The following is a 23,891-nucleotide window of genomic DNA, read 5'->3' on the forward strand; positions in this document are numbered from 1 at the left end:
ACTTTTTAGGCTTTCTACAGACTGTCGGGGGTGCCGCCGCAAAAATGCTCGGGTCTCCCATAGACTAACATTGGGCTCGTTGCTCGGGTCGAGCACCCAAGTATCACGGTGAGCTCGGCCCGAGCTTCGAGCACCCGAGCATTTTAGTGCTCACTCAACACTAATTGCCACTCTTCGTAATGTGCAAACAATGTCTTCTTCAGGTGGATTCCACCTGGATCCCTCATGAAAAGCACTAGATAAAAATGTAAATGATTGAACATATGCACTGCAATATAAAAACAACTTGCTGTGCATTGTGTATTTTTCAGTCTTTTTCAGCTTCTTTTATCCGCTTCCAGCTTTGAAAATTATGAAGTGGTTAAAGAAAGTGATCGGTTCATTCTGCTGGTGGCTTCTGTTTGGAAGCCGCTCACTATTTTATATGTAGTTAACAAAAACACTGATGTTTTCCTTAAGTGTCTTCTTATAAAATAAAAAATCAGTGGGTATGCTGGCGTCTATAAGGTGCTGTGTGTACGTACCCTTAGGAATAACAGAATCTCTGGTCATCTCCTCCATTTTTGGCCAGAGTTTAGAGGATTAATGGGAGACATAGAACCGCTATTCTCCAGTTTGGGATCTAACCCTTCAGACATACTATATATGAGGTATAGTATTAATATACCATAAAAGTCAGTAATAATCAATTAAATGCGAAAAGACATTAAACAATTTTAATTTTTTATTTCTTTGAATTAAAATTGCATGGAAGGATGAAGAAAAGTTCTTGGAGGAGCCTTCAACTTTTGCACGTGTCTCTTGCTGGTCAGGAGGCCACAGGTAGGTGGTACAACTCCTTCCATACAGGTACAGCATTAATGGTGGATGTGCTGTAGTTTCTTCAGAGCGCTAGATTTGGGGGTTTTCTGTCCTCGAGATGTCAATGGTGCGTTGGTGGCAGCAGCCAAAAATGCAGCTTTCTCTGACAGCACGAGCAGCCCTGGATAATCCACGCCGGCAGGATGTTATCATCCGGCGGAAGAGAGAACCTAGGAGAAAAGATGTAAAACTGATGTAAGTAATGGGACTCCATATTAGAGGACACTACTGTGGTGTCACTGTAACATGACGTTAGAGGAATCTCATCATACAGAGGAGCAGAATCATTGTCAGCCATCATACATGTGACAATCCCACCACTGACGGATAACATCTGCTCCACATGACTTCTTCTCACTGACGTCATACAACATGGAGATTATCGTCACACTTACCTCGCCTAGTTTCCCCCTCTTCAACTTTCTCTGTTTTTAGTTGTTTTCTCAGTGTTCGAAAATATTTTCTTCTCTTCTGAACTGGAGATTCTAATCAAAAAGCCAGAAAAAAATGTTGATTATAAACTCCTAAAAGATGAGCTTTGTATCTTTATAGAGTTATGCAACTGATTAATATGAACCTGTAGCTTTTCTGGGTTCCGGTGGTGTCTCCCCAAAGAACCATGTCCCCATATTAATATGACATTACTTTCAGCAAGCCACGGTGTTATATAATCAGTTGGATAAAACTTCATTGTAACTTTAAAGAAGACCCATCACCAGGTCAAAAGTGTCCAAGATTCGCTCTTATTTTATGTCGGCTTCTCCCCTGAGTATTCTGATATTTGTTTTCCTAAAATCCACAGTACGGTTGTAGAGATATGGGACTTTTTATTTAGTGTTAATTATTATGGTCTTTATCATGTGGGCGTGGTAACCTAAGGGCACGCCCCAGAGGATCCTGTGAGCACCGCCCCTTTGTAAAGAATAAAAATTACCACTAATTACAAAGGCTCATAACTCTGGAACCGTATGGGGGATTTTAACAAAACAAAAAATAGAATACTCAGGGGAGCAGAAAGAATAAAGGAAGTAATTTTAGAGCCTTAATATTTAAATTTTGGATCATAGGCTATAATTGGATGGCCTATAAACCTGTACATACCTGACAATGAGGGCGAGGATGACTCACTGTTTTTAGCAGTAAAACACTGATTGTCTCCAACAGTTTTGGAAGGGGAAGATTCTTTCTGCCTGTTGGTAGAAAAAAGACACGTAAATTACAAGGAAAAAACAATAGAATAACGGAAGAACACCTGTCTGTAAGGTCAATTAGGACAACATAGAGGAGATATCCTGCGCAAGACCACATTTTACCAGCAAGAATGGAGTCTAATTAGTAATATTGGCCTGTAGTGAGTTGGAAATGAATGGTTGGTCGCAACAATCAGCTGTTATTGAAGTTATCACAAGTAAGACCCACAGAGATTGTGTAGTCATGGGGTGGTGGATGCTAGATTTAGATTTGTGTTACTCATAATAATAATAATCTACTCACATTTCTGAGCGTTTTTCATTGATCTCTGGGGAACACCCTGGAGGTGACATAGGCACTTCATTGCCTTCATCACTGTTCTCTTGGGAACACTGTGGAGGTGACATAGGCTCTTCATTGCCTCCATCACTGTTCTCTTGGGAACACTGTGGAGGTGACATAGGCTCTATATTGGTCATCATCCCAGTATTGGTGATATATAGCTAAAACAGATAAAGAAATATAAAATAGATATATTTAATTTTTTTTTGTAATTATAGGTTTCATACATTTTATTAGCCACATACTTACTTTAGAAGACCTTTGATAAGTTGATGCAAAGTTTTTGATTTCTGGCCAGTCATTGTCCTCACTTGTGTCCCCCTCATCTGAATTCATATGTTTGAAGCTGCTACTTCGAGCTAAAAAATACAAGTGTTATTAGAGATTATTAGTATAATACCCAGACAGTCACCATGTTATCACTAATAATGATGGGAACTGATTTTGACATAAAATGAAAGACAAGACACACGTCAGTTTTCTGCAGATGACGTCTCATTTTACTTACTGATAAAGTAGCGGGTGTCCTCATCTGACTTTAGGTCAGGAACGAACAGGGGCTTCTGACTTAAAAGGTTGTCAAAGTCTAAGTCACGCATAAATGGATGAATTTTGATCTCATTTGCGCCTCCTGGGAAAGGAAGACAAGAAAGAAAGTGATACAGTCATTGTCAGAGAAACTGCTCCATATCTGTAGAATTTATGTTAATCTGAACTGAAGATGTAACAGAGCCGATATAAAGGAAATATATTGAACATTATAGCATGAAGAATGGGTAATAGACAAGTAGGTAGAGTACAGAACCTCAGTGCTGATCCTCATGGAACCCATCATTTGTCTTGTCACGCTGTAATAATTCATTGATAATACTATTAATATTACCTGTTCCAAGTCTCAGTGCTGGAATTTTTCTGAGCAGTTGAGTGATGATGCCTCGAGCATTAGTTGGAGGAAAGTAATTACATCTCCAAGGTATATCATCTGTTATATAAAAAGCAAATATTATAAGAAATAAAACCTCTTCATTTATTTTCATAAAAAAAAATTCCTTAACAAAGCTAGAAAAAACTACAGAACTATTCAAGTCAAATAACAGTGACATCACAAGCATTCAGATTATTTTACTTACCCTGGATGATACTGTGTAAAATATTCCTTCTGCAAGCCCCTGTAAATGGTGGATATCCAAATAGAAATTTATATAGGATGATCCCTATTGACCACCAGTCAACAGGCCTTCCATAGCCTATCTTTAGGATAACTTCTGGGGCCATGTAAGTAGGGGTGCCAGCAGTCTGGAAACCAACAGAAAAAGGAGATGATGATCAATAAATATAATTGCGACACATAACATCAGTGGAAATGTTTTTCTAGAGAAATTATAAATCAGAGAAGGAGAAAGAGATGAGATCTGTAAAGTACAAGACCCTGTAAGTAAAGCCTACCTCTTTATCAAGGAACTCTTTGGTGATGTCCTTAGTTGGAGTCTTGTAGAAGTCTGAGTTTGGTCTCATGAGGCCGAGTTTTGAAACCCCAAAATCAGTGACCTTAATATGTCCTGTTGATGTTATCAGGAGGCTGTGAAAGAAAAGATGGTGTCAGCACCAAGTAATAACCCACAGACTGTATAAGAAACTCTAACTTTCTTCCCCTCTAATATGCTAGAGGGGTCACTTACTTCTCAGGCTTCAGATCTCTGTGCACCACACCATAGCTGTGCAGGTATTCCACAGCAAGGACCGTTTCCGCAATGTACATACGGGCCAAGAGGACTGGTAAAGGACCCCTGTGCTTTAGAAGGGTACCACAGTCACCTCCTACAATAGAAAGCAAATATGAGAACTGAGGGTTTGTTACAATGTAAATTACACATGATGAGTGGGAATGTGAAAAAGGCGGAGACATTGGGACAGGATGGTCTATATATACTGTATAATGTAGTGCGTATACTGTATACTGCAGATAGACCCTATACATAGAGACAAAGCCTCATCTACGAGCCTCTAATTTTTTTCTCTGTGAACGTTCTTATCTATAAAAACTCTTCAAAAAGACGAATCTTCCTTTTACCCATAGTGGAAATTGCTGCCGTGCTCAGCGAGGACATACTGGGGGACTTTCATAGAGATCAATGGTTTTTCAGGCATCTTGGTAACAGATGACTTATAATAATTGCAAAGAGGACATGTAACCGTCCATGTGGGCACATTGTGGTCATATATAGGTGCTAGGATTAAGCAGACGTGGGCTGGATATAGATACAATGGATGTGTCCTACCTGGTACATACTCCATGACCATACATAGATGAAGTTTAGTAGGAAAGGAGCAGAACGTGGAGACCACAAAGGGACAATCTGCGAATGCTGAGATGTCCCTCTCCAGAAAGGCCCATTCAAGCCTCTTTGGCTTTTTCAGGTTCTCCTTGTCCATTTTCTTCATAGCGCAGACTTGGTTTGTGTCTTTATGGCGAACTAAGTGGACGGCCCTGGAGAGGAGAAAAAAACATGATTTACTATAAATTCTTATTAACAATCTATCTATAGATCTCATCAAATGATCTCCTGTATTAATGATTAATGTGGGACCATCACTAGAAAACCATGTCTATAAATACATAAAATAACACTCCACAAATGATCACCAATGGGGGGTCCTCATCCACGTCACATCCTAACTGACCTGAATAGTGACAGATAGATGTGGACCATGATGTGAACTCATAATTTGTCCATGGGAACATAACATGAGAAGGACGCAGAGACATCGTCATAAGGAGCCCTGGGAAATATATATAATACCAAAGTAAAGCTCACCCAAAGGCTCCACTGCTGATCAGTTTGATCGGTTTATAGTCGCTCTTACAAGGATTTCTCCCCAGGTTCAATGATCCGATCGCGGCCTAAAAAGGAATAAGAAATGACATTAAGACATAGAAACTGCAGGGGAATAAAAGCTGAAGATGCAGTAACGTCTCTCTTCTATATTATGTCCATGATGATTACACTGCAGCAGATGTAGGGGACGTGATACAAGCCGGACCCTGCACAGACACTATTATATTATAGGAGATATCCCCCTTATACAAAGACACAGGCGGAAATACAAACTCCGCACCACTGAGTACAGACTGTCCTCACAGATGATGAAGCCACAGGGACAGGTGGCCATAAAATACCCTGTGTCTGCCTGGAGTGGACATGGAGGCCTCCACCATCATAAATCTGACCTTCTGCTAAATGGCTGGTAATCTGGAGAAGATCAGACAACAAGGACATGAGATGTAGACCTGTGTCTGCCTGGAGAGGACAGGGAGGCCTCCACCATCATGAAACTGACCTTCTGCTATATGATTGGTAATCTGGAGAAGATGAGACAAGGACATGAGATGTAGACCTGTGTCTGCCTGGAGCGGACATGGAGGCCTCCACCATCATAAATCTGAGCTTCTGCTATATGGCTGGTGATCTGGAGAAGATCAGAGAACAATGACATGAGATGGAAACCTGTGTCTGCCTAGAGAGGACAGGGAGGCCTCCACCATCATGAACCTGAGCTTCTGCTATATGGCTGGTGATCTGGAGAAGATCAGACAACAAGGACATGAGATGTAGAAGATGATAGATCCTTACCAGGCGCTCCACTGAGTAGGCCGGATACTCCAGTACAAGCAGGACATTTTGGGCCAGTTGTTTAATAAAGGCCAATTCTCCACTTTGGGATTTTTCTTCAGCCTATAGAGATGAAAACAAAGAAGAAAGGAAAATCATGAGAGAAAAAGCAAAACGGAGGAGGCCATTTATATCACCATGTTACTTATGCTATCTACACTACAAGTACTACATGACAACTGATGAGGGATCCGGTCGCTTGTAAACCTTTAAATCCCCACGTCCTCCCTCCATACCCAATGTATGTATATGTAGCACCCTGAGGATTCGGCTGCTACAGGGGTATTGCACCTCAACCCAGAGGTGTGATATTCCACTCCCGGGTAAGGAAGGAGTGTGGAACTGAGCTCAGATAGACTGCATGCACTACATACATCCCATTCCAGAGGAGCAGGCCGACGGTACTCCCACTTAGAAATGTGCAGGTACAACCGAGCCTGTTCCTGGCTGGAGTGGGAGGGGGGTGGTACATCCCATGTAGTGTAGGGGCAGATAGGGGGAGCAGTCTGGGTAGTGATAGGAGCTCATTGGGTGCTGGTCACCTGAGCTCACACATAGAGGGATATATAAGGAGGGCACCAACTTAGATCAGGGTCAGACGCTGAGAACAAGTCAGTTGGAGAGGAGAGAGAAGGAAACAGCAGCCCTGGAGAGAGAGAGAGTGGAGCAGAGAAAGACCCAGAGGGGGAAGACTGAAGGGACCCAAGAACCCAAATTAGAGCACCGGGTGAGGAGTCAGCAAGAGGGTACCGGAACCCAAGCTGGTGGGGGCAAAGACATTCCCCAGCCAGAGACCGGAGACCGTGGGCAGTGTCTGTCACGGTCACCCACCACATTCACCCCGAAGGCACACCACATGAAGGGTCAGGGAACCCAGGGCCAAGGGTGTCCCAAAAGAAGGCCCGAGGGAGCTGGACCTAGGTGAATCACTGGTGGGGACGGCTGAAGAAAGGACAGAGGGAGAGCTCAGGGCCACGCTCTGGACTTGTTTGGGGGTTGGCCGGATCCAGGACCTGGTGGACGCAGCACGGCTCGGGTGGTCACTAGCAGCTGGAGTGACCAGTACAACATCAGCAGTAAGTAAACACCCTTAACTGCACAACCCGAGTCTGTCTTCATTGCCGGCTGCACCGCACCACCACAACCCCCATCCTCTGCGCCTGTCCCCTCTGAGGCTATACCCCTCCCGTTGGGGGTTATCCCACCAAGCTGCGCATCCACCATCAGCCTCAGCGGACCCTGCTGCAGCGGCGGCCACAGTGACCGCATCACAACGGGTGGCGTAGTCGACACAAAAGAACTTTAGTAACATCTGTAAAGCTGCCACATAACACTGAGCTTGACGCCCTGGGCACGGGACCGGGTCACAGCCGCTCGGAGACTACAACCCCCCATCTGATCCGGTGCCGGGTATTCCCCTCAAAAAGGAATATGTCCCAGGGGGCGCGTCAACTTTGGCGTAGTCGGCAGGATTACGTGCCCGCAACACCCGGGTACTGCGTGCCTGAAGAAAAGTGCAAGTTTACCTCAGAAAGAAGACTCCTGCCGGTTCCGGAGGGTCCACGCCATCGGACTCCATCACCAGTCGTTTCCCGCCGATTGTCCGCCATTTCCAGCTTGTTCCCGCCATCTGCAGAGTTTCCCGCCACTGGGCGACGCTTCCCGCCAAAACCGCAGATTTCCCGCCTTGGAAGAGCAGCGGACGCCATTATGGGCGTGCCAAAGGAGGGCAGGAGGCCACCTCCCATCGTGGGCCAGGACAGAAAATGGCGCCAAAAGTGGAAACCGCCCCCACCAACAGAGACTGTGATGCTGGAGGTGTCTGTCAGCGTGAAAGAACTCCCCCTGGAGCTGACAGTCACCGAGTTGCCCCGGGACCGCCCTCTAAGTGGGAGGAGACGAAAGAGAAGAGAAAAGATGGGTGTCGCTTGGAGCAGTCTGGAGCGAGCGCACCCGGAGGCAAGAGGTCTAACAAGGAGTAGCGGAGGAGCTCACCCGGAGATGGAAAGAAAGCAGAACAGCACCGGCCCGCTGGCCAGGAGTCTGCTAGAGACCGAGGAAGGAGGGCAGAGCAGCACCGGCCCGCTGGCCAGGAGCCTGCCGGAAGCCGAGCAGAGCAGCACCGACCCGATGGTCAGGAGCCTGCTAGAGTCCACAACCCCGCTAGGTCTAGCGGAGATCCTAGCGCAGCTCCCCCGAGACCGGGAGTGTGCACAAACTGCCCTGGAGGGCCTCGCAAGGAGGATGGCCCGGGTACAGCGTGAGATACTGGCGGAGTGGAGCCGGGAGATGGCCCAGCAAGCAGAGACCAGTCAACGGAGCACGCTACCCTGGAAGAGGAAGCAGACCGCCTCTGAGGATGGCGCGGGAGGACCCAAGGCCGGAGACGGCGCCGAGGAGGGAGCCGAACGCATGGAGGCAGGTAAAGGGGACGCCTATACCCCAAGCCGTGACACCGCTTACCTGCCCCAGCTCCCCGTCGCAGAGCCCGAAAGTCCCCCTGCTGTGCCCGTAGCCGCCAGGTCACCGCCATGGACTAGGCCCCGACCGGAAGCCGCCGCCGCGACCCCTGTGACGTCACACGCACCGACCCGGAGCGTGACAAAGCAGGAATTACCACCAGCCTGGTCGCAAGGCCTAGTACCCCCGGGCGCCGCACCACCAACAGCGCCCCCTACCTCCGCGGAGCCTCCGGCCTGGCCGCAAGGCCAGGTAGCCCAGGGCGCCGCCGTCCTAACGGTGCCCTTCACCTTCCAGGTGCCCCAGGCCTGGCCGCAAGGCCTGGGCAACCCGGGCGCCACCACCACCGCGCCCGCGCCCGCAATACCTAGGGTGCCACACCTGGGGGAGGACCTCTTCGGCCAGCTCACATGGCCGGACGGGCGGCCCTTCATCTGGCCCGAAGGGTACCCTGAGCTGGAGCGGCAGCAAAGACTAGGGCCCTTGTGTGAGCCCCTAATCCCGGCTCCGAAGCCCGTGGCTCGGGTCTCGCCTCCTCTAGCAGAAGCCCAATTCGTGTGGGACCCCACGGGAGAAGATTTGATGGGGTTCACCGGAGAAACTCGGGCAGCCGCAGCTGAACGTACAGAGTGTTGCCGTCAACAGCTGGCAGAGTTTAAGAGAGAACGGGAGGAGAGGCGGGTCAGAGAACAACAGGCCCAAATCCAGAGCGCGGAGCAGAAGAGCCGGACTAGGAGGAACCCCCGTGCAGCGCATTGTCCCCGCACCATCGGGACAGTGATAAAGTTCAACCCGCAGCATGGGTGGGGCTTTATTCGGGACCGTAACAACCGCGGTGACGTTTTTGTGACCCGCAGAGACGTCGAGTCCCACCTGCCGGAAGGTCACAAAGGCCGTGACCTCTACGTCGGAGACGAGGTCACTTTCACCCGGCACAAGTGTGCCAAAGGACCTTACGCCCTCCACGTACACCGCTTGACGGAGGAGGAGTTGCGGTACGGAGAGGAGGAGCCAGAGGACCCGGACGGGTCTGAAGAAACATCATATCAAGAAAGAGCAGGAGGAAGACGCCGTTGAGTGCGGCCGAGAAGTGATGTAAATAGTTACCCAATCGGGGTATAAAGGAACTGAAACTGGAACAGTTGCTGCTGCTAAAATAGTCCCCGTTGGGACCAGGGAACTGTTTACCCGTTAACCCCTTCATCCTACAGGCTGAGGACTGTGAGCAGCCATTCCCTACCCTCTACCTGGCCGAGGACTGAGAGCGGCCAACTTTCAACTTCCCCTGTATATAGTTGCGCGTCCTAAAGCGCCCCCTACCGGTTTTATAAGAAAACCAGATTTTTCTAAGAGACTGTCGCACTTTTCCCGGACACACGTTGCACAGTGTCCGGAGGAGGAACCAGAGACAAGAGAAGTCTACGAGAATGTTTATATAAAAAGTTTTATATATATATAATGTTTATATGTTTTATATGTTCATATAAAAATTTTGTATGTTTTGGTGTTTTATGTCTTACAGCCCGAGGACGTGCTGTGATTTACCAGGGGGGAATGTAGCACCCTGAGGATTCGGCTGCTACAGGGGTATTGCACCTCAACCCAGAGGTGTGATATTCCACTCCCGGGTAAGGAAGGAGTGTGGAACTGAGCTCAGATAGACTGCATGCACTACATACATCCCATTCCAGAGGAGCAGGCCGACGGTACTCCCACTTAGAAATGTGCAGGTACAACCGAGCCTGTTCCTGGCTGGAGTGGGAGGGGGGTGGTACATCCCATGTAGTGTAGGGGCAGATAGGGGGAGCAGTCTGGGTAGTGATAGGAGCTCATTGGGTGCTGGTCACCTGAGCTCACACATAGAGGGATATATAAGGAGGGCACCAACTTAGATCAGGGTCAGACGCTGAGAACAAGTCAGTTGGAGAGGAGAGAGAAGGAAACAGCAGCCCTGGAGAGAGAGAGAGTGGAGCAGAGAAAGACCCAGAGGGGGAAGACTGAAGGGACCCAAGAACCCAAATTAGAGCACCGGGTGAGGAGTCAGCAAGAGGGTACCGGAACCCAAGCTGGTGGGGGCAAAGACATTCCCCAGCCAGAGACCGGAGACCGTGGGCAGTGTCTGTCATGGTCACCCACCACATTCACCCCGAAGGCACACCACATGAAGGGTCAGGGAACCCAGGGCCAAGGGTGTCCCAAAAGAAGGCCCGAGGGAGCTGGACCTAGGTGAATCACTGGTGGGGACGGCTGAAGAAAGGACAGAGGGAGAGCTCAGGGCCACGCTCTGGACTTGTTTGGGGGTTGGCCGGATCCAGGACCTGGTGGACGCAGCACGGCTCGGGTGGTCACTAGCAGCTGGAGTGACCAGTACAACATCAGCAGTAAGTAAACACCCTTAACTGCACAACCCGAGTCTGTCTTCATTGCCGGCTGCACCGCACCACCACAACCCCCATCCTCTGCGCCTGTCCCCTCTGAGGCTATACCCCTCCCGTTGGGGGTTATCCCACCAAGCTGCGCATCCACCATCAGCCTCAGCGGACCCTGCTGCAGCGGCGGCCACAGTGACCGCATCACAACGGGTGGCGTAGTCGACACAAAAGAACTTTAGTAACATCTGTAAAGCTGCCACATAACACTGAGCTTGACGCCCTGGGCACGGGACCGGGTCACAGCCGCTCGGAGACTACAACCCCCCATCTGATCCGGTGCCGGGTATTCCCCTCAAAAAGGAATATGTCCCAGGGGGCGCGTCATATATAAGACACATGGCTGCTTGTGACCTGTGTAAAATGGCCACAGCAGACTCCAACTCAAAACGCGGGGTGACTGCAACAATGATAGCCCTACAATTATATACAGTAGATATCTAATAGGCTTTAAACCAGAAGTAAAACAACACCTAATTAAGAGTTAGACCCTAGCCGCACCACACCGACACCACACCGACACAAGGGTTAAGGCATTAATATCCCACATTAATACCACTATCCTCACAGGACCGAAGTCCACTAATTATATTGAGATGTAACCAAAGTCACTATTCCCCCAACAGTAACCTCCGTCCAAAGGACATCACATTTATCAAGACTCTGACCCAAACCTATCCCCCACCGCTGTGACCGTCCCAAAACCTCTACTTATCAAGTGCCAGCCTTCAAACTTTCCTCCCATCTCTTTATAAGGGCTGGTTGGATGCTGGAACGTGAAACTCCTACCTTCTTCCTTTTATTGTCCCCCTGTAACCCAGCTCCTCAACTCCTTCCCGCAAATGTACGGGTTATTAACATCCTGGAAGGGTCCTCACATGTGGAGGGGGCTCAGGAGCTGAGCTCCCCAAACATGCGTATATGAAATAGCCAGCATCTGTCCCTAAAAACCGGGGACAACGCAGAATTCTTCTGGTAACCATTTAAATAAAGCTGTCAGTCTGTGACAGTATCATTTCAATTGTGCATGCACCGATGCCTGAGCACTCTTGCTTTCATCGGCCCTCCACAAGGCGATCACAGGGGTCTAATGCATTTCTAGGACAACCAGGGGTCTGCTGAAGACCTCCGTTGCTGAAACCACGGTCCTCCTTGTGAAGCTTAGCTATAGGCTGAGCTCCAGAGGAGATCAAGATTTTCACTATATAGCGCAATACTGTAGTATTGCAATATATAGTATGAGCGATTTGCAGGATTAAGTCCCCTAAGGGAACGAAAAAAAAAAATTAAAAATAAAGAAGAAAAGATTTAAAAAAATGTTAAAAATATAAAAGTTCAAATCACTCCTCTTTTCACCATTTAAAATAAAGAAAGGAAAAAATTAATGATCATATTTGATATTGATGCGGTTGTTAAAGTCTGATCTTTTAAGATAGGGAATTAATTAATACGATCAATAAACACCGAAAAGAGGAAAAAAAATTGGATTTGTGTTTTTTTTTTGTCTTCTCATTTCACTTAAAAACATTAATAATAAACAACCAAAACACCCATAGAATCTATGATTCTATGACACTCTATGTACACAAAGTTCACTGCAAAACTCAAATCTTCACTCATCCCAATCGACAGAAAACTAAAATGTTATGGGTCCCTGAATATAGCGACACAAAGAACCATTGCATCTCACTTGGAATTTTTTTCCCTTGTTTCAGTACAATGTATGGTAAATAGAATGGAGCCACTGAAAGCTACAACTTGTCCTGCAAAAGAATCAAGCCCTCACATGTCTATGTCAATGGAAAAATAACTAATTTATGGCTCTTGAAAGAAAGTGAGGAAAAAATGAAGGCATAACAACTGAAAACTCTGTGGTCCATAATTGGTTAACCAATCCAATTCCCCCCTACCTCCACAACCCTCCCAATAACCCTGTAGATATCACCCTCTCCCTTGTCATGTAGCCTGTATGCCCTATTACTGCTCCCCGGCTATTCTTATCTGGGTATTTGGTACAGGTTAAACTTATATTCCATTATTATTTTCCATTATTACTATATGATTTCTGCAGATTGTCCGCTATTTACCTGTTGTACTAATGTCCATATGTTCTTCTGTAAATGCTCAAGATATTCTGAGCTTATATGACCTCGTTTGTATTTGGTCAGGCAATCTCTCACAAGCTCCATTACCAGCCGGTAAGTGAAGCTGAGGACGCCATCGGGTAGTGGTAGCACAAAGTCAGGGTCATAGGTGGTAAGAATCCCCTGGAGTAGTGCTAACACCTGAAGTCTGTCTGGAGGAATTCCAGACATTTCCAGTAAATCCAAGCGCAGTCTGTATATGACTAGCTATATGGCTTATCACACCGACAACAATGACACCGGAAAGTCAAAGTGACAACTAGAGTGTAATCACTTGTAGAAGTAGTGATGGTTAATTGTGATGTCATAATGGAATCTTGTGTTCTACTCTTAAAGGGGCAGCTTACCTTATAAGGAAGTTGCCTAGCATCCCTTAAGGAGGCAACAATATAGGCTGAGCATCGGTACCATATGCAGACATGGATGATAGAGCTATGGACGCTTTACTCTTCTGAGCAGTTAGAGTATTATTATGTTGTTACATAAATTATTTATATCTGTTCCACACAATAAAAATTACAGTGTTTTGTATCAATAAGAAAGTCATATTCCGGGGCTAAAAGACAATGTATATCTTTGTACCGTGTTAGGGGCTAAAAGAAGTATCTTTACTGAGGGAACAGGGCCGGACTAGGGGCTGCGCCCAGCTCTGGCATAGGACGCACACAGGCCCATGTTACTCTCCCACACCCACTTTCAACGATGAGGGTCTCTATTACAAATATGACCCTGCCTACCATTGGAGAAAATCTAAATTTACTACTCCCCGTGATACCAATTTATTAGGATGATCATTTAGGTCTCTTTATCACATTAATAGTTCCCCTCTGGGTCTCCTTATAATAATATTAGTGCCCCTCTGGGTCTCCTTATAATAATAATAGTGCCCCTCTGGGTCTCCTTATAATAATAATAGTGCCCCTCTGGGTCTCTTTATAATAATAATAGTGCCACTCTGGGTCTCCCTATAATAATAATAGTGCCCCTCTGGGTCTCCTTATAATAATAATAGTGCCCCTCTGGGTCTCCTTATAATAATAATAGTGCCCCTCTGGTTCTCCCTATAATAATAATAGTGCCCCTCTGGGTCTCCTTATAATAATAATAGTGCCCCTCTGGGTCTCTTTATAATAATAATAGTGCCACTCTGGGTCTCCCTATAATAATAATAGTGCCCCTCTGGGTCTCCTTATAATAATAATAGTGCCCCTCTGGGTCTCCTTATAATAATAATAGTGCCCCTCTGGTTCTCCCTATAATAATAATAGTGCCCCTCTGGGACTCCTTATAATAATAATAGTGCCCCTCTGGGACTCCTTATAATAATAATAGTGCCCCTCTGGGTCTCCTTATAATAATAATAGTGCTCCTCTGGGTCTCCTTATAATAATAATAGTGCTCCTCTGGGTCTCCTTATAATAATAATAGTGCCCCTCTGGGTCTCCTTATAATAATAATAGTGCCCCTCTGGGTCTCCTTATAATAATAATAGTGCCCCTCTGGGTCTCCTTATAATAATAATAGTGCTCCTCTGGGTCTCCTTATAATAATAATAGTGCCCCTCTGGGACTCCTTATAATAATAATAGTGCCCCTCTGGGTCTCCTTATAATAATAATAGTGCCCCTCTGGGTCTCCTTATAATAATAATAGTGCTCCTCTGGGTCTCCTTATAATAATAATAGTGCCCCTCTGGGTCTCCTTATAATAATAATAGTGCCCCTCTGCGTCTCCTTATAACTTTAAAGTGAATCTGTCAGAAGGATCAGCTCTCCCTCCCAAGCCGTCTATATGGGCATACGTTATACACGTGGTCCCTTTACCAGCGAGGTTGGTCGACTGGGATAAGAAAATCATTCAACGAGAGACTAGATGGATTTTATTATCGAATGGCCTATTGTTATAGTGTGATCACTATTCAGTATGGCCCTATTACATAGACTATCACCATACAGTGTGTAGGCCAATTGTGGCTGCGCTCTTCTATACGGCATAGTCGGCCATTTGGACGGACTTCTTTTCTTTATCTATACTTTTAATCTTGGCTGCACTGAATATTGATTCAGGGTTAAATGATTCTCCTTTGTGTGTGCATCGATTATATCTGGTACATTTACACTATATTAATACATCCTCTATATTTATAATATATCTATACACCTATATTCCCTGTTGTCTTGTTGCCTAGCCATTATGGGAACCAATCTGGACCTATGATGTGATAAATACTTGATGAGATCCATAAAACAGCGCCCCCTATTGGAGCCCACTGTGCGTTTCAAGCATGGACCTTCTGGTATCTGTATGGGGAGGAAACCTCTCGCTGGAGCGCCGCGTGCCTCCCAATGCGCACTGACGCCCCCTCCGGTCTCATCGCTGGAACACATTTTTATGTAAAGTGTCATTGAATGCAGCAGCCGGGTCTAAGCTCCTAATAAACACAACCCTCCGCCTGCCCCGCTGTGTTATTACAGGCTCTATTCCCCTTCAAGCCTAAGCATCAGAATGCCTGCTCCTCCTCTTACCTCCCCCTTTCACCTGCTGTTATAGTACAGCCTGTCTGGGCTCTGTATTAAAGCCTCTTATTAACCCTCTCCCCCTATGTATCTACTAGTAGACCCCATATTAATCTAAGCCCCTTGCATACCATGAGCTGCAATATTATTATTGTAAGAAACCCCATGTGCACTATTATTATCAGGCATAGATGGGGGCATTATTATTCAGTATCGGCACACAGGGGGCATTATTACTATCTAAGGCAAGGGTGGGCAATTAATTTTCCAAAGAGATCACATGAGAGACCATGACTGTTGCGGAGAACGAACCAATAGACAGATATGAATTCTGCTCAATATTCATATCAACATATTAATTACATTTATTATAATATATTAATATTATCACTAGAGATGAGCGGTGTTCGACTCGAACTGTTTGCCTATCTCAAATTCGAGCTGTTTTGGGCGATGTTCGAGCCGTTCGGCGAACACGAACAATTTGAAAAAAATCCGGCTGTTCGAGGTTATGTTCCATAACTGTTCATGCACCAAAATCATAACTGGATTTTTTCTCAGTAATGCTGAAAATTAATGTTAATACGCAGTTTGAGTGTACAGCGGGGTGGGGGGAGGGGCAGGGGATGGATCTCTGCAGAAATAATGAAGATCTCCATTTTTTTTTCTCTTTCCCCCATTTACAGTGGGGAGGTGCAATCTGTCAGCCTATCAGCAGCGCACACACGGAGCGAACTGCTTTTTTCACACAAGCAAAGGCATGTGTCATTGGCAGTGTATGTCACATGTCCTTGCCCTATAAGACCCAGCCATTTTCCACGTAGCCACCATTTTCTCACTGCTGCAGCTGCGTGTTAGATGGCACCGCTGTTGCTGTGTGCGCTATACTTTGAGTGTTCATTTCAAGCCAATTTTCGCACAAATCTACAGATAGCTTGGGAGTAGGGGATAGTTGTGATTGCAGTCCTTTTGAGGACTAGGTTACAGCATTTCCTAGGACTTTTTGCTAGGTAGGTCTGTGCCAGTGCTGTGCAAGTTTTTTTCACAGCATTTAGCTAAATCTAGCTAAGCAAATCCTTTTTGGGCTCTTGCAGTGTGTGTTAGTCAGTGGAGTAGCCTATCTGTGTTGCAAGCTATACCACCTGTGTATAGAATACAAATTTTTTTACTGCACCTAGCCAAGTAAAACCTTTTGGGCATAGCATCATTCTATTAGTCCATCTATACTAACCTCCACCAGTTTGCAAATTAAAAATAATTTTTAGCTGCATCTAGCTCTGAAAAAAAAATTGGGCTTGTAGCAGTGTGTGGGACTTGTTCTATTAGTCCATCTATACTAACCTCCACCAGGTTGCAAATTAAAAATAATTTTTATCTGCATCTAGCTCTGAAAAAAAATTTGAGCTTGTAGCAGTGTGTGGCACTTGTTCTATTAGTCCATCTATTCTAACCTCCACCAGGTTGCAAATTAAAAATAATTTTTATCTGCATCTAGCTCTGAAAAAAAATTTGGGCTTGTAGCAGTGTATGGGACTTGTTCTATTAGTCCATCTATACTAACCTCCACCACCTGTGTATGTAATAAAATTGTTTTACTGCATCTAACCCAGCCAATACTTTTGGGCTAATACAACAGTTTGGCCACTCAGCTCTGCTCGGTTCCCATCCATTGTTTTTTGTGCAAACAACTCCAGAGTTGTCAATTAGTTAACCACCAAAATGAGTGGAAAAAGGCCTGCTGATGGTGGAAAGGGGAATAGGTGTGTTGGGAAGGGAAAAAAAGGTTGTGTCCGTGGGGTAGGTGTTAAAGCAACAGTAACATCTGCAGAAGAAAGACCATCTTCCAGCCAAACTAAAATGTCTACTTCTTTTAGTGGACAATGTGATAAGATCCCTTTCTTACGGCCACGCCAATCGCTACAAATTCCAGATGAGGCACAAAAACAGTTGCTTCAACGGATATCAAGTGCTCCTTCAAGTGGGCTCTCCTCCACCTCAACCATAATGTAGACCCTCGTTCCCAAACTGTATCTCCTGTTGGTGGAGAGAATGAGGAAGGCGATGATGAGACTCAAATACCTGATTGGAACGACAACTTGAGATTTTTGTCAGGGCAGGAAGAGGTTGACTCTGAGGACGACTGGTGTGATAACACACAGGGTGATGATGACGAGGTTGGAGATCCCACTTACTGTCAACCCACAGTCAGCCAGTCGATGAGGTCAGCAGAGGAGGTGGAGGAGGATACTAGTGACGACGAGGTCAGGTTGCGCCTTCCTGGACAGAGACGTAGTACTGGAAGCACGTCAACAACTGCATCCTCAAACACAACTCTGCCTCTGACCACAAGTCGTAGTGGCTCTTCAGGTCGCATGGGTGCTAAGCCTTGCATAGCTTGGGCATTTTTTCAGATCGATAAGAATGACCCAACTCGTGTTATCTGTAACATTTGTCCGAAAAAGCTAAGTAGAGGCCAAAAAATACATAGTTTGAGTACTTCATACATGAACCGGCACATGGATATGAAGCATAAGTTGCAGTGGGAAGCTCACTGTGCTACAATGCGGCCTAGCCGGCTGGGCCAACCACCATCAGCCACATCTTGTGCACCCTCAGCCTCTTCATCCTCTGTGACTGGGGGGAGAGCAGTCACACCTGTTTTGGGACGCAGACCGGCCACCTCTTTACCCGCAACAGCCAGTGTGATTGTCAGGTCATCATTTTATTTGGAGGTGGAAACACCAGCTGGTGTTGAGCGCTCTCCGACATTGATAGCACCACCTTTGGATCAAGGCAACCTAACATGTCCGCCTGCATCTTCCTCACAGACCGGCAGTTTGCCGGGGACACCCTTCTCAACCCCGTCTAAGCACAACAGCCAGCCCTCGGTCCCTCAGATGTGGATGTGGCACCCAGGGGAATGGGGATAACTCGGTACCCGGGCCTTTGGCCTGGCCTTTAGGGATGTCGCGGTGGTCGGCTCCCGGGCCCGTACCCTGGGGTCTCTCCTTAAAAGGGGTTGATATTTGTAAAGTTTATAAAAGAAAGAGTTCGTGACGCCACCTGTGGTTTCTGGTGAGGATCACCAGCGCTGCGCAGTCTACTGAGGCTGATGATAAGGCAGCTTGATGGTATAGCTCTCCACAGTTAGAGCTGGGCCTCAGGGCAGTATAGGAACGGGGATGCAGGATATAGAGACTACTCTGGGCCAGAGCGAGAACAAGGACGGACACGATAGTCACTTCAGTACCTTTTACTGGTGGAATTTCAGGCACTCCCCGGAGCACTGTAGGGTGAAGGGTGTATGTCCAGATCCTCCCCAATGAGCAGGTTTTGGGCCTCCTGGTTCTGGCTTCTGCATAATAAGTTTCTGACCTGCCTGGAGCTAGGCCTAACTTTGTCTCTGTCCTGCGCTGGCTGACCTTGTGGTAGGGCCTTCTCTTGGAGTGCACGCTCCCGACCTACGGGGCCTATGTGTCTCCTGGCTCTGGTACGTATCAGCACTTTAGCGATCCTGGGACCTGTAGTTCTCCAGGGATTCCGGTTTATCTTGCTGGGTCGTGGAGTTCCCGGCAAGCTTCGGACCCGGTGTCCGGTAAATTCTTCTTCTCGGGGTGAGCCAGCTAAGCTCCTCTGCTCCCCTATGAACTAACTCTCTACTCCTTTGCCTTCGGCCTACTCGAGCCCTCGATAGGCTACTCACACAAACGGCAGCGTGCCGCGGTTCACCGATCTTATGGCGCCGGCACACCTACAGCTCACCTCACTGAGCTACACCGAGTCTTGATCTGGATAAGCTCCACTGCAGGGTAGAATGCAGGAGCTGGAACAGGCTTTTGTCCTCTGAGGTAACACGTCTCAGACTGCACTGGACTCACTGCTAAACCAGACTCTGACAGACTAACGGCTGCCTGGCCCCACCTTCCCTTATATATCTCCCTAAGGAGCTCCCTCTGGTGGTCTGAGGTGGAAGGTGCAGATTTGTGAATGGTTATGGGGGCCTCTTGTGGAGGAGTCCTTCAATACACCCTTCTGGGTCTGTGATGCCAAGCACAGCTGGGCTTCACATGGACAAGTAAAAGACCATTTCCTCCTAGCCATGAGAAAGCTAAGAGGTTGAATTTCACCATCTGCAAGCTCTTGGCTACATAAATGCTGCCTTCCGCCTGGTGGACACAGAGGATTTTCGAGACCTTATGTCCCGTCACAGTGCCCCAGTACCAGATGCCCAGTCGGCACTACTTCTCAAAGAAAGGTGTGCCTGCACTCCACCAGCATGTCGCACACAACATCACCGCTTCTTTGAGAAACTCTGTGTGTGACAGGGTGCATTTCACCACAGACACTTGGACGAGTAGGCATGGACAGGGGCGTTACATGTCGCTGACTGGGTACTGGGTAACTATGGTGACAGCAGGACAAGGGGCTGCTGTCCAAGTCTTGCCGTCCCCACGAGTTGTGCGTCAATCCTCTTTATCTCGAAGTTCCTCCACTGCTTCTGCCTCCTCAACCTCCTCTCGGGCCTCCACCTGCACCCAAAGCCTGTCTGGTCATGCCACAAGCTTTCTAACTGCGCAGAAGGGATCCTGCACAGCTCCTTACTATGCTGGCAGCAGGGCTCAACGTCATCAGGCGGTTTTTACTTTGAAATGTCTGGGAAATGTGAGTCACACAGCTGAGGAGTTGTGGTCAGCTCTGGAGAACCAGTTTCATGAATGGTTGTCTCCACTGGACCTGAAACCAGGGAAGGCCGTGTGCGACAATGCTGCAAACCTCAGTGCGGCCCTTCGCCGGGGCAATGTCACACACGTGCCTTGTATGGCTCACGTGTTGAACCTGGTGTCCAGCAATTTTTAGGCCACTATCCTGGACTAGATAGCCTTCTGCAGAGGGCACGGTCGCTGTGTGCTCACTTCCGCCGTTCGCATCCCGCAGCTCAGCGACTTACATCTCTACAGAAGTCGTTGAGCCTGCCACTTCACAGGCTAAAACGCGATGTGCCTACCCGGTGGAATTCAACTCTGCACATGTTGCAGCGACTGTGGCAGCACCGACAAGCCCTGGTGCAATATGTTCTGACGTATAGCCTGGGCCAACGAGATCCAGAGGTGGGGCAAATCACGCTGGAGGAGTGGTCTCAGATCAGGGACCTATGCATCCTTCTGCACAGTTTTGAAATGGCGACGAAGATGTTTAGTGCTGACGATGCCATTATCAGCATGACTATTCCGGTGATTTACATGCTGGAGCACATGTTAAACAGAATTCGGAGTCAGGTGGTGGCACAAGAGGAGGTGGAGGAAGTAGAGGAGGAGGAGTTGTATGCGGAAGGGCTAACATCTACAAAGTCCAGACGGTCGGCAGCACCAAGGCGGCAGGCATGTGAGGGTGGGGGAGATGGTTTTAGCAGGGCGCATGGTAGCAGCCAAACTAGTGAGAAATGTGCAGGAGCCCAGGAAGAAGTGGAGGACGAACTGATGGAAGACTCATCAGATGAGGGAGACCTTGATCACATTTCTGTTGTGCAAGGTTGGGGAGAGAGGGCAGAGGAAGGAAGCATGATTGTTACCTCGCCACCAACACAACAGGGACTTGGTGCTCCTGGATGCGCAAGACACATGAGTGCCTTCTTGCTGCACTACCTGCAACATGACCCTCGAATTGTGAGAATTAGAAATAATCCTGACTACTGGGTTGCCACACTGTTAGATCCCCGGTACAAAAGTAAATTTGCAGAAATTATTCCTGCCATAGAAAGGGATGCACGCATGCAGTAGTATCAGCAGAGACTGTTGCAGAATCTTACATGTGCTTTTCCACAAAACACCAGTGGTGCACGTAGTGAATCTCACAGTTCCAACTTGCCAACTGTGGGACCGTCGAGTGTTCAGCACTCAAAATGTAACAGAAACACAGTATCTGCTGGTAACATCAATATTGCGGAATCATTTCACCACTTTTTTAGCCCATCCTTTGCAAGGCCACAGGAGACAAGAAGTCTGACACACAGTCAACTCCTAGAGACGATGGTACAGGAGTATCTCCAAGTAAACATTGAAGCCATGACTGTGTCACTGGACCCTTGCTCTTTTTGGACTTCCAATCTGGATAAATGGCCTGAGCTCGCCACTTATGCCTTGGAGATCTTGTCATGCCCCGCAGCCAGCGTTCTGTCTGAACGTGTGTTCAGCGCTGCTGGTGGTGTGCTGACAGATAAGCGCACGCGGCTCTCCACTGATAATGTAGACAGATTCACGTTCATAAAGATGTACAAATCATGGATCCGAAAGGACTTCTCTACCCCTGTGTCATCCTGGGGAGAGTAAAAGCTTGATGATTTGTTAATTTCACCTCACCAACCGTTTTAAGCTTTCAAATTACTAATCATGTTTATCTGTATCTTGCCTGTATAGTAATTTTGGCCTTGTAGCACTGTGCTGTACTGATTCTATTAGGCCATCTATACTAAACTCCACCAGATTTCAAATTACTAATCATGTTTATCTGTATCTTGCCTGTATAATAATTTTGGCCTTGTAGCACTGTGCAGTACTGATTCTATTAGGCCATCTATACTAAGCTACACCAGATTTAAAATTACACTGGTCAATGCAGTTTTTCTGTCAAAAGGTTTTAAAACCTATTTTAAGTCAATTTTGGCTGCTGATTACTAATACGAACTCCGTTTTTGGCTATCACATCAGGATTTCGAGATATTTTTGATGGAAATTAATCCTATCGAATGTTTTTTGATAAAAACCTCATGATTTTCGTTACTACATTTTGTATATTTTTAATCAAGGAATAACAAATTACAAAGTCTGTGTACAGCAAATCAAATATACTTACAAAATTAAACTACAAAATATAAAAACACATATATATGGCACACAGATGAATGGCAAATGGCAGTTATTTGAACTTTCTTTTCTTGGCTGATCTGTGATGTACAGCTTCTGGGTTGTCTCTCATCAAGCTCCAGCAATAGTCAGCCATCATATGTGAGTCCCACCGGCCTTGATACCGTTCTTCCATTGTTTTAATGTCCTGATGAAAACGCTCCCCTTGTTCCTCGCTCACATCCCCAAGGTTCTCTGGAAAAAAGTCCAAATGGCTGTTTAAATAGTGAATCTTGGTACTCATTCTACATCCAAGATTTTGCAGACTCATTAGTAGCTCTTCCACAATCTCTTCATAGTTGTCTGCTTTCTTATTCCCTAGAAAATTCTGCACCACATTACAAAATGCATTCCGAGCTCTTTCTTCTGTCTCATTCATTGATGTGATAAAGTTTGGGTTTCTCATAAGTGTTCTTATTTGAGGTACATCCAATATTCCAGCCTTTTTCTTCTCTTCACTAAGACCTGGAAAAGTTGAACATGTATAGTTAAAGCATTCTCCACTGTGATTGAGAGCATTGACGAACTGCTTCATCAATCCAAGTTTTATGTGCAAGGGAGGAAAGACCATGTTCTTCCTATCCACTAGTGAATCATGGATGACATTCTTATCGCCAGGTGCCAAACTCTGTCGCTGAGGCCATTCAGTTTTCACCCAATGCTCTGCTGTAGCTCTACTGTCCCAGTAGCACAGAAAACAAGGGTGTTTGAAAACTGTTTTTTTACTTTATTATCATAACAAATGGGAATTATGCATGTTCAAAGAAAACAAAGATATTCTCACATTTATTGGGAGACTAAATGAAAACTAAATTTACCTTAGTGAACCGTATAAAACGGCACTTTTCATACACTACTTATATTTTTCTTGGAATTATTGAAAATGGGCTATATACCTATAGCGCAAAAACGTGATGTGATAGAGAAATTATAAGATCAGATTTGAATTCAGCACCCTCAAATTAGTCTAAAACTGTTCTTAAAGTCCATGCCAGAATTTTTTTTTTTTTGTACACCAGTGTTATTAATAATCATGTTTATCTGCATCTTGCCTGTAAAATAATTTTGGCCTTGTAGCAGTTTGCAGTACTGATTCTATTAGGCCATCTATACTAAGCTCCACCAGATTTCAAATTATTACTAATCATGTTTATCTGCATCTTGCCTGTAAAATAATTTTGGCCTTGTAGCAGTTTGCAGTACTGATTCTATTAGGCCATCTATACTAAGCTCCACCAGATTTCAAATTAATAATAATTTTTGTTCTCTCTGAACATGTGTTCAGCGCTGCTGGTGTTGTGCTGACAGCGCGGCTGTCCGCTGACAATGTAGACAGACTCAGGTTCATAAAGATGAACACATCATGCATCAGCAAGGAC

The 23,891-nt window shown here is 46.3% G+C and overlaps 1 protein-coding gene and 1 long non-coding RNA gene across 2 annotated transcripts; both read right to left on the reverse strand.

The window, feature by feature from the left end:
• Positions 1-877: 877 nt before the first annotated feature.
• On the reverse strand, positions 878-4,836 carry LOC141257825 (microtubule-associated serine/threonine-protein kinase 3-like). The gene is made up of 11 exons (XM_073672840.1): positions 4,674-4,836; positions 4,074-4,212; positions 3,841-3,973; positions 3,525-3,690; positions 3,278-3,376; positions 2,903-3,025; positions 2,644-2,753; positions 2,356-2,555; positions 1,963-2,051; positions 1,257-1,346; positions 878-1,031 (listed from the first exon to the last, which is right to left on the reverse strand). Exons 1-11 carry the CDS (start codon positions 4,834-4,836, stop codon positions 892-894), a joined length of 1,452 nt encoding a protein of 483 aa, XP_073528941.1. The 3' UTR covers positions 878-891.
• A 378-nt stretch (positions 4,837-5,214) lies between these two features.
• LOC141257924 (uncharacterized) lies at positions 5,215-18,998 on the reverse strand. Its single transcript, XR_012318127.1, has 3 exons — positions 18,864-18,998; positions 6,027-6,128; positions 5,215-5,296 (listed from the first exon to the last, which is right to left on the reverse strand). It is a non-coding gene; the product is annotated as an uncharacterized lncRNA (long non-coding RNA).
• Positions 18,999-23,891: the final 4,893 nt, after the last annotated feature.

The sequence above is a fragment of the Phyllobates terribilis genome, unplaced genomic scaffold (assembly GCF_046119375.1).
Source record: "Phyllobates terribilis strain yellow unplaced genomic scaffold, ASM4611937v1 Scaffold_3__8_contigs__length_932513732, whole genome shotgun sequence".
Taxonomy (NCBI): Eukaryota; Metazoa; Chordata; class Amphibia; order Anura; family Dendrobatidae; genus Phyllobates; species Phyllobates terribilis.

Excerpts from the sequence above, each read along its gene's own strand:
- LOC141257825 (XM_073672840.1), bottom strand. The coding sequence starts at position 4,836 with ATGAAGAAAATGGACAAGGAGAACCTGAAAAAGCCAAAGAGGCTTGAA. Across the intron at positions 3,691-3,840 it reads AAGAGTTCCTTGATAAAGAG|ACTGCTGGCACCCCTACTTA; the intron begins GTAGGCTTTACT and ends GTTGGTTTCCAG. Across the intron at positions 1,347-1,962 it reads ATCCTCGCCCTCATTGTCAG|AATCTCCAGTTCAGAAGAGA; the intron begins GTATGTACAGGT and ends CTTTTTGATTAG.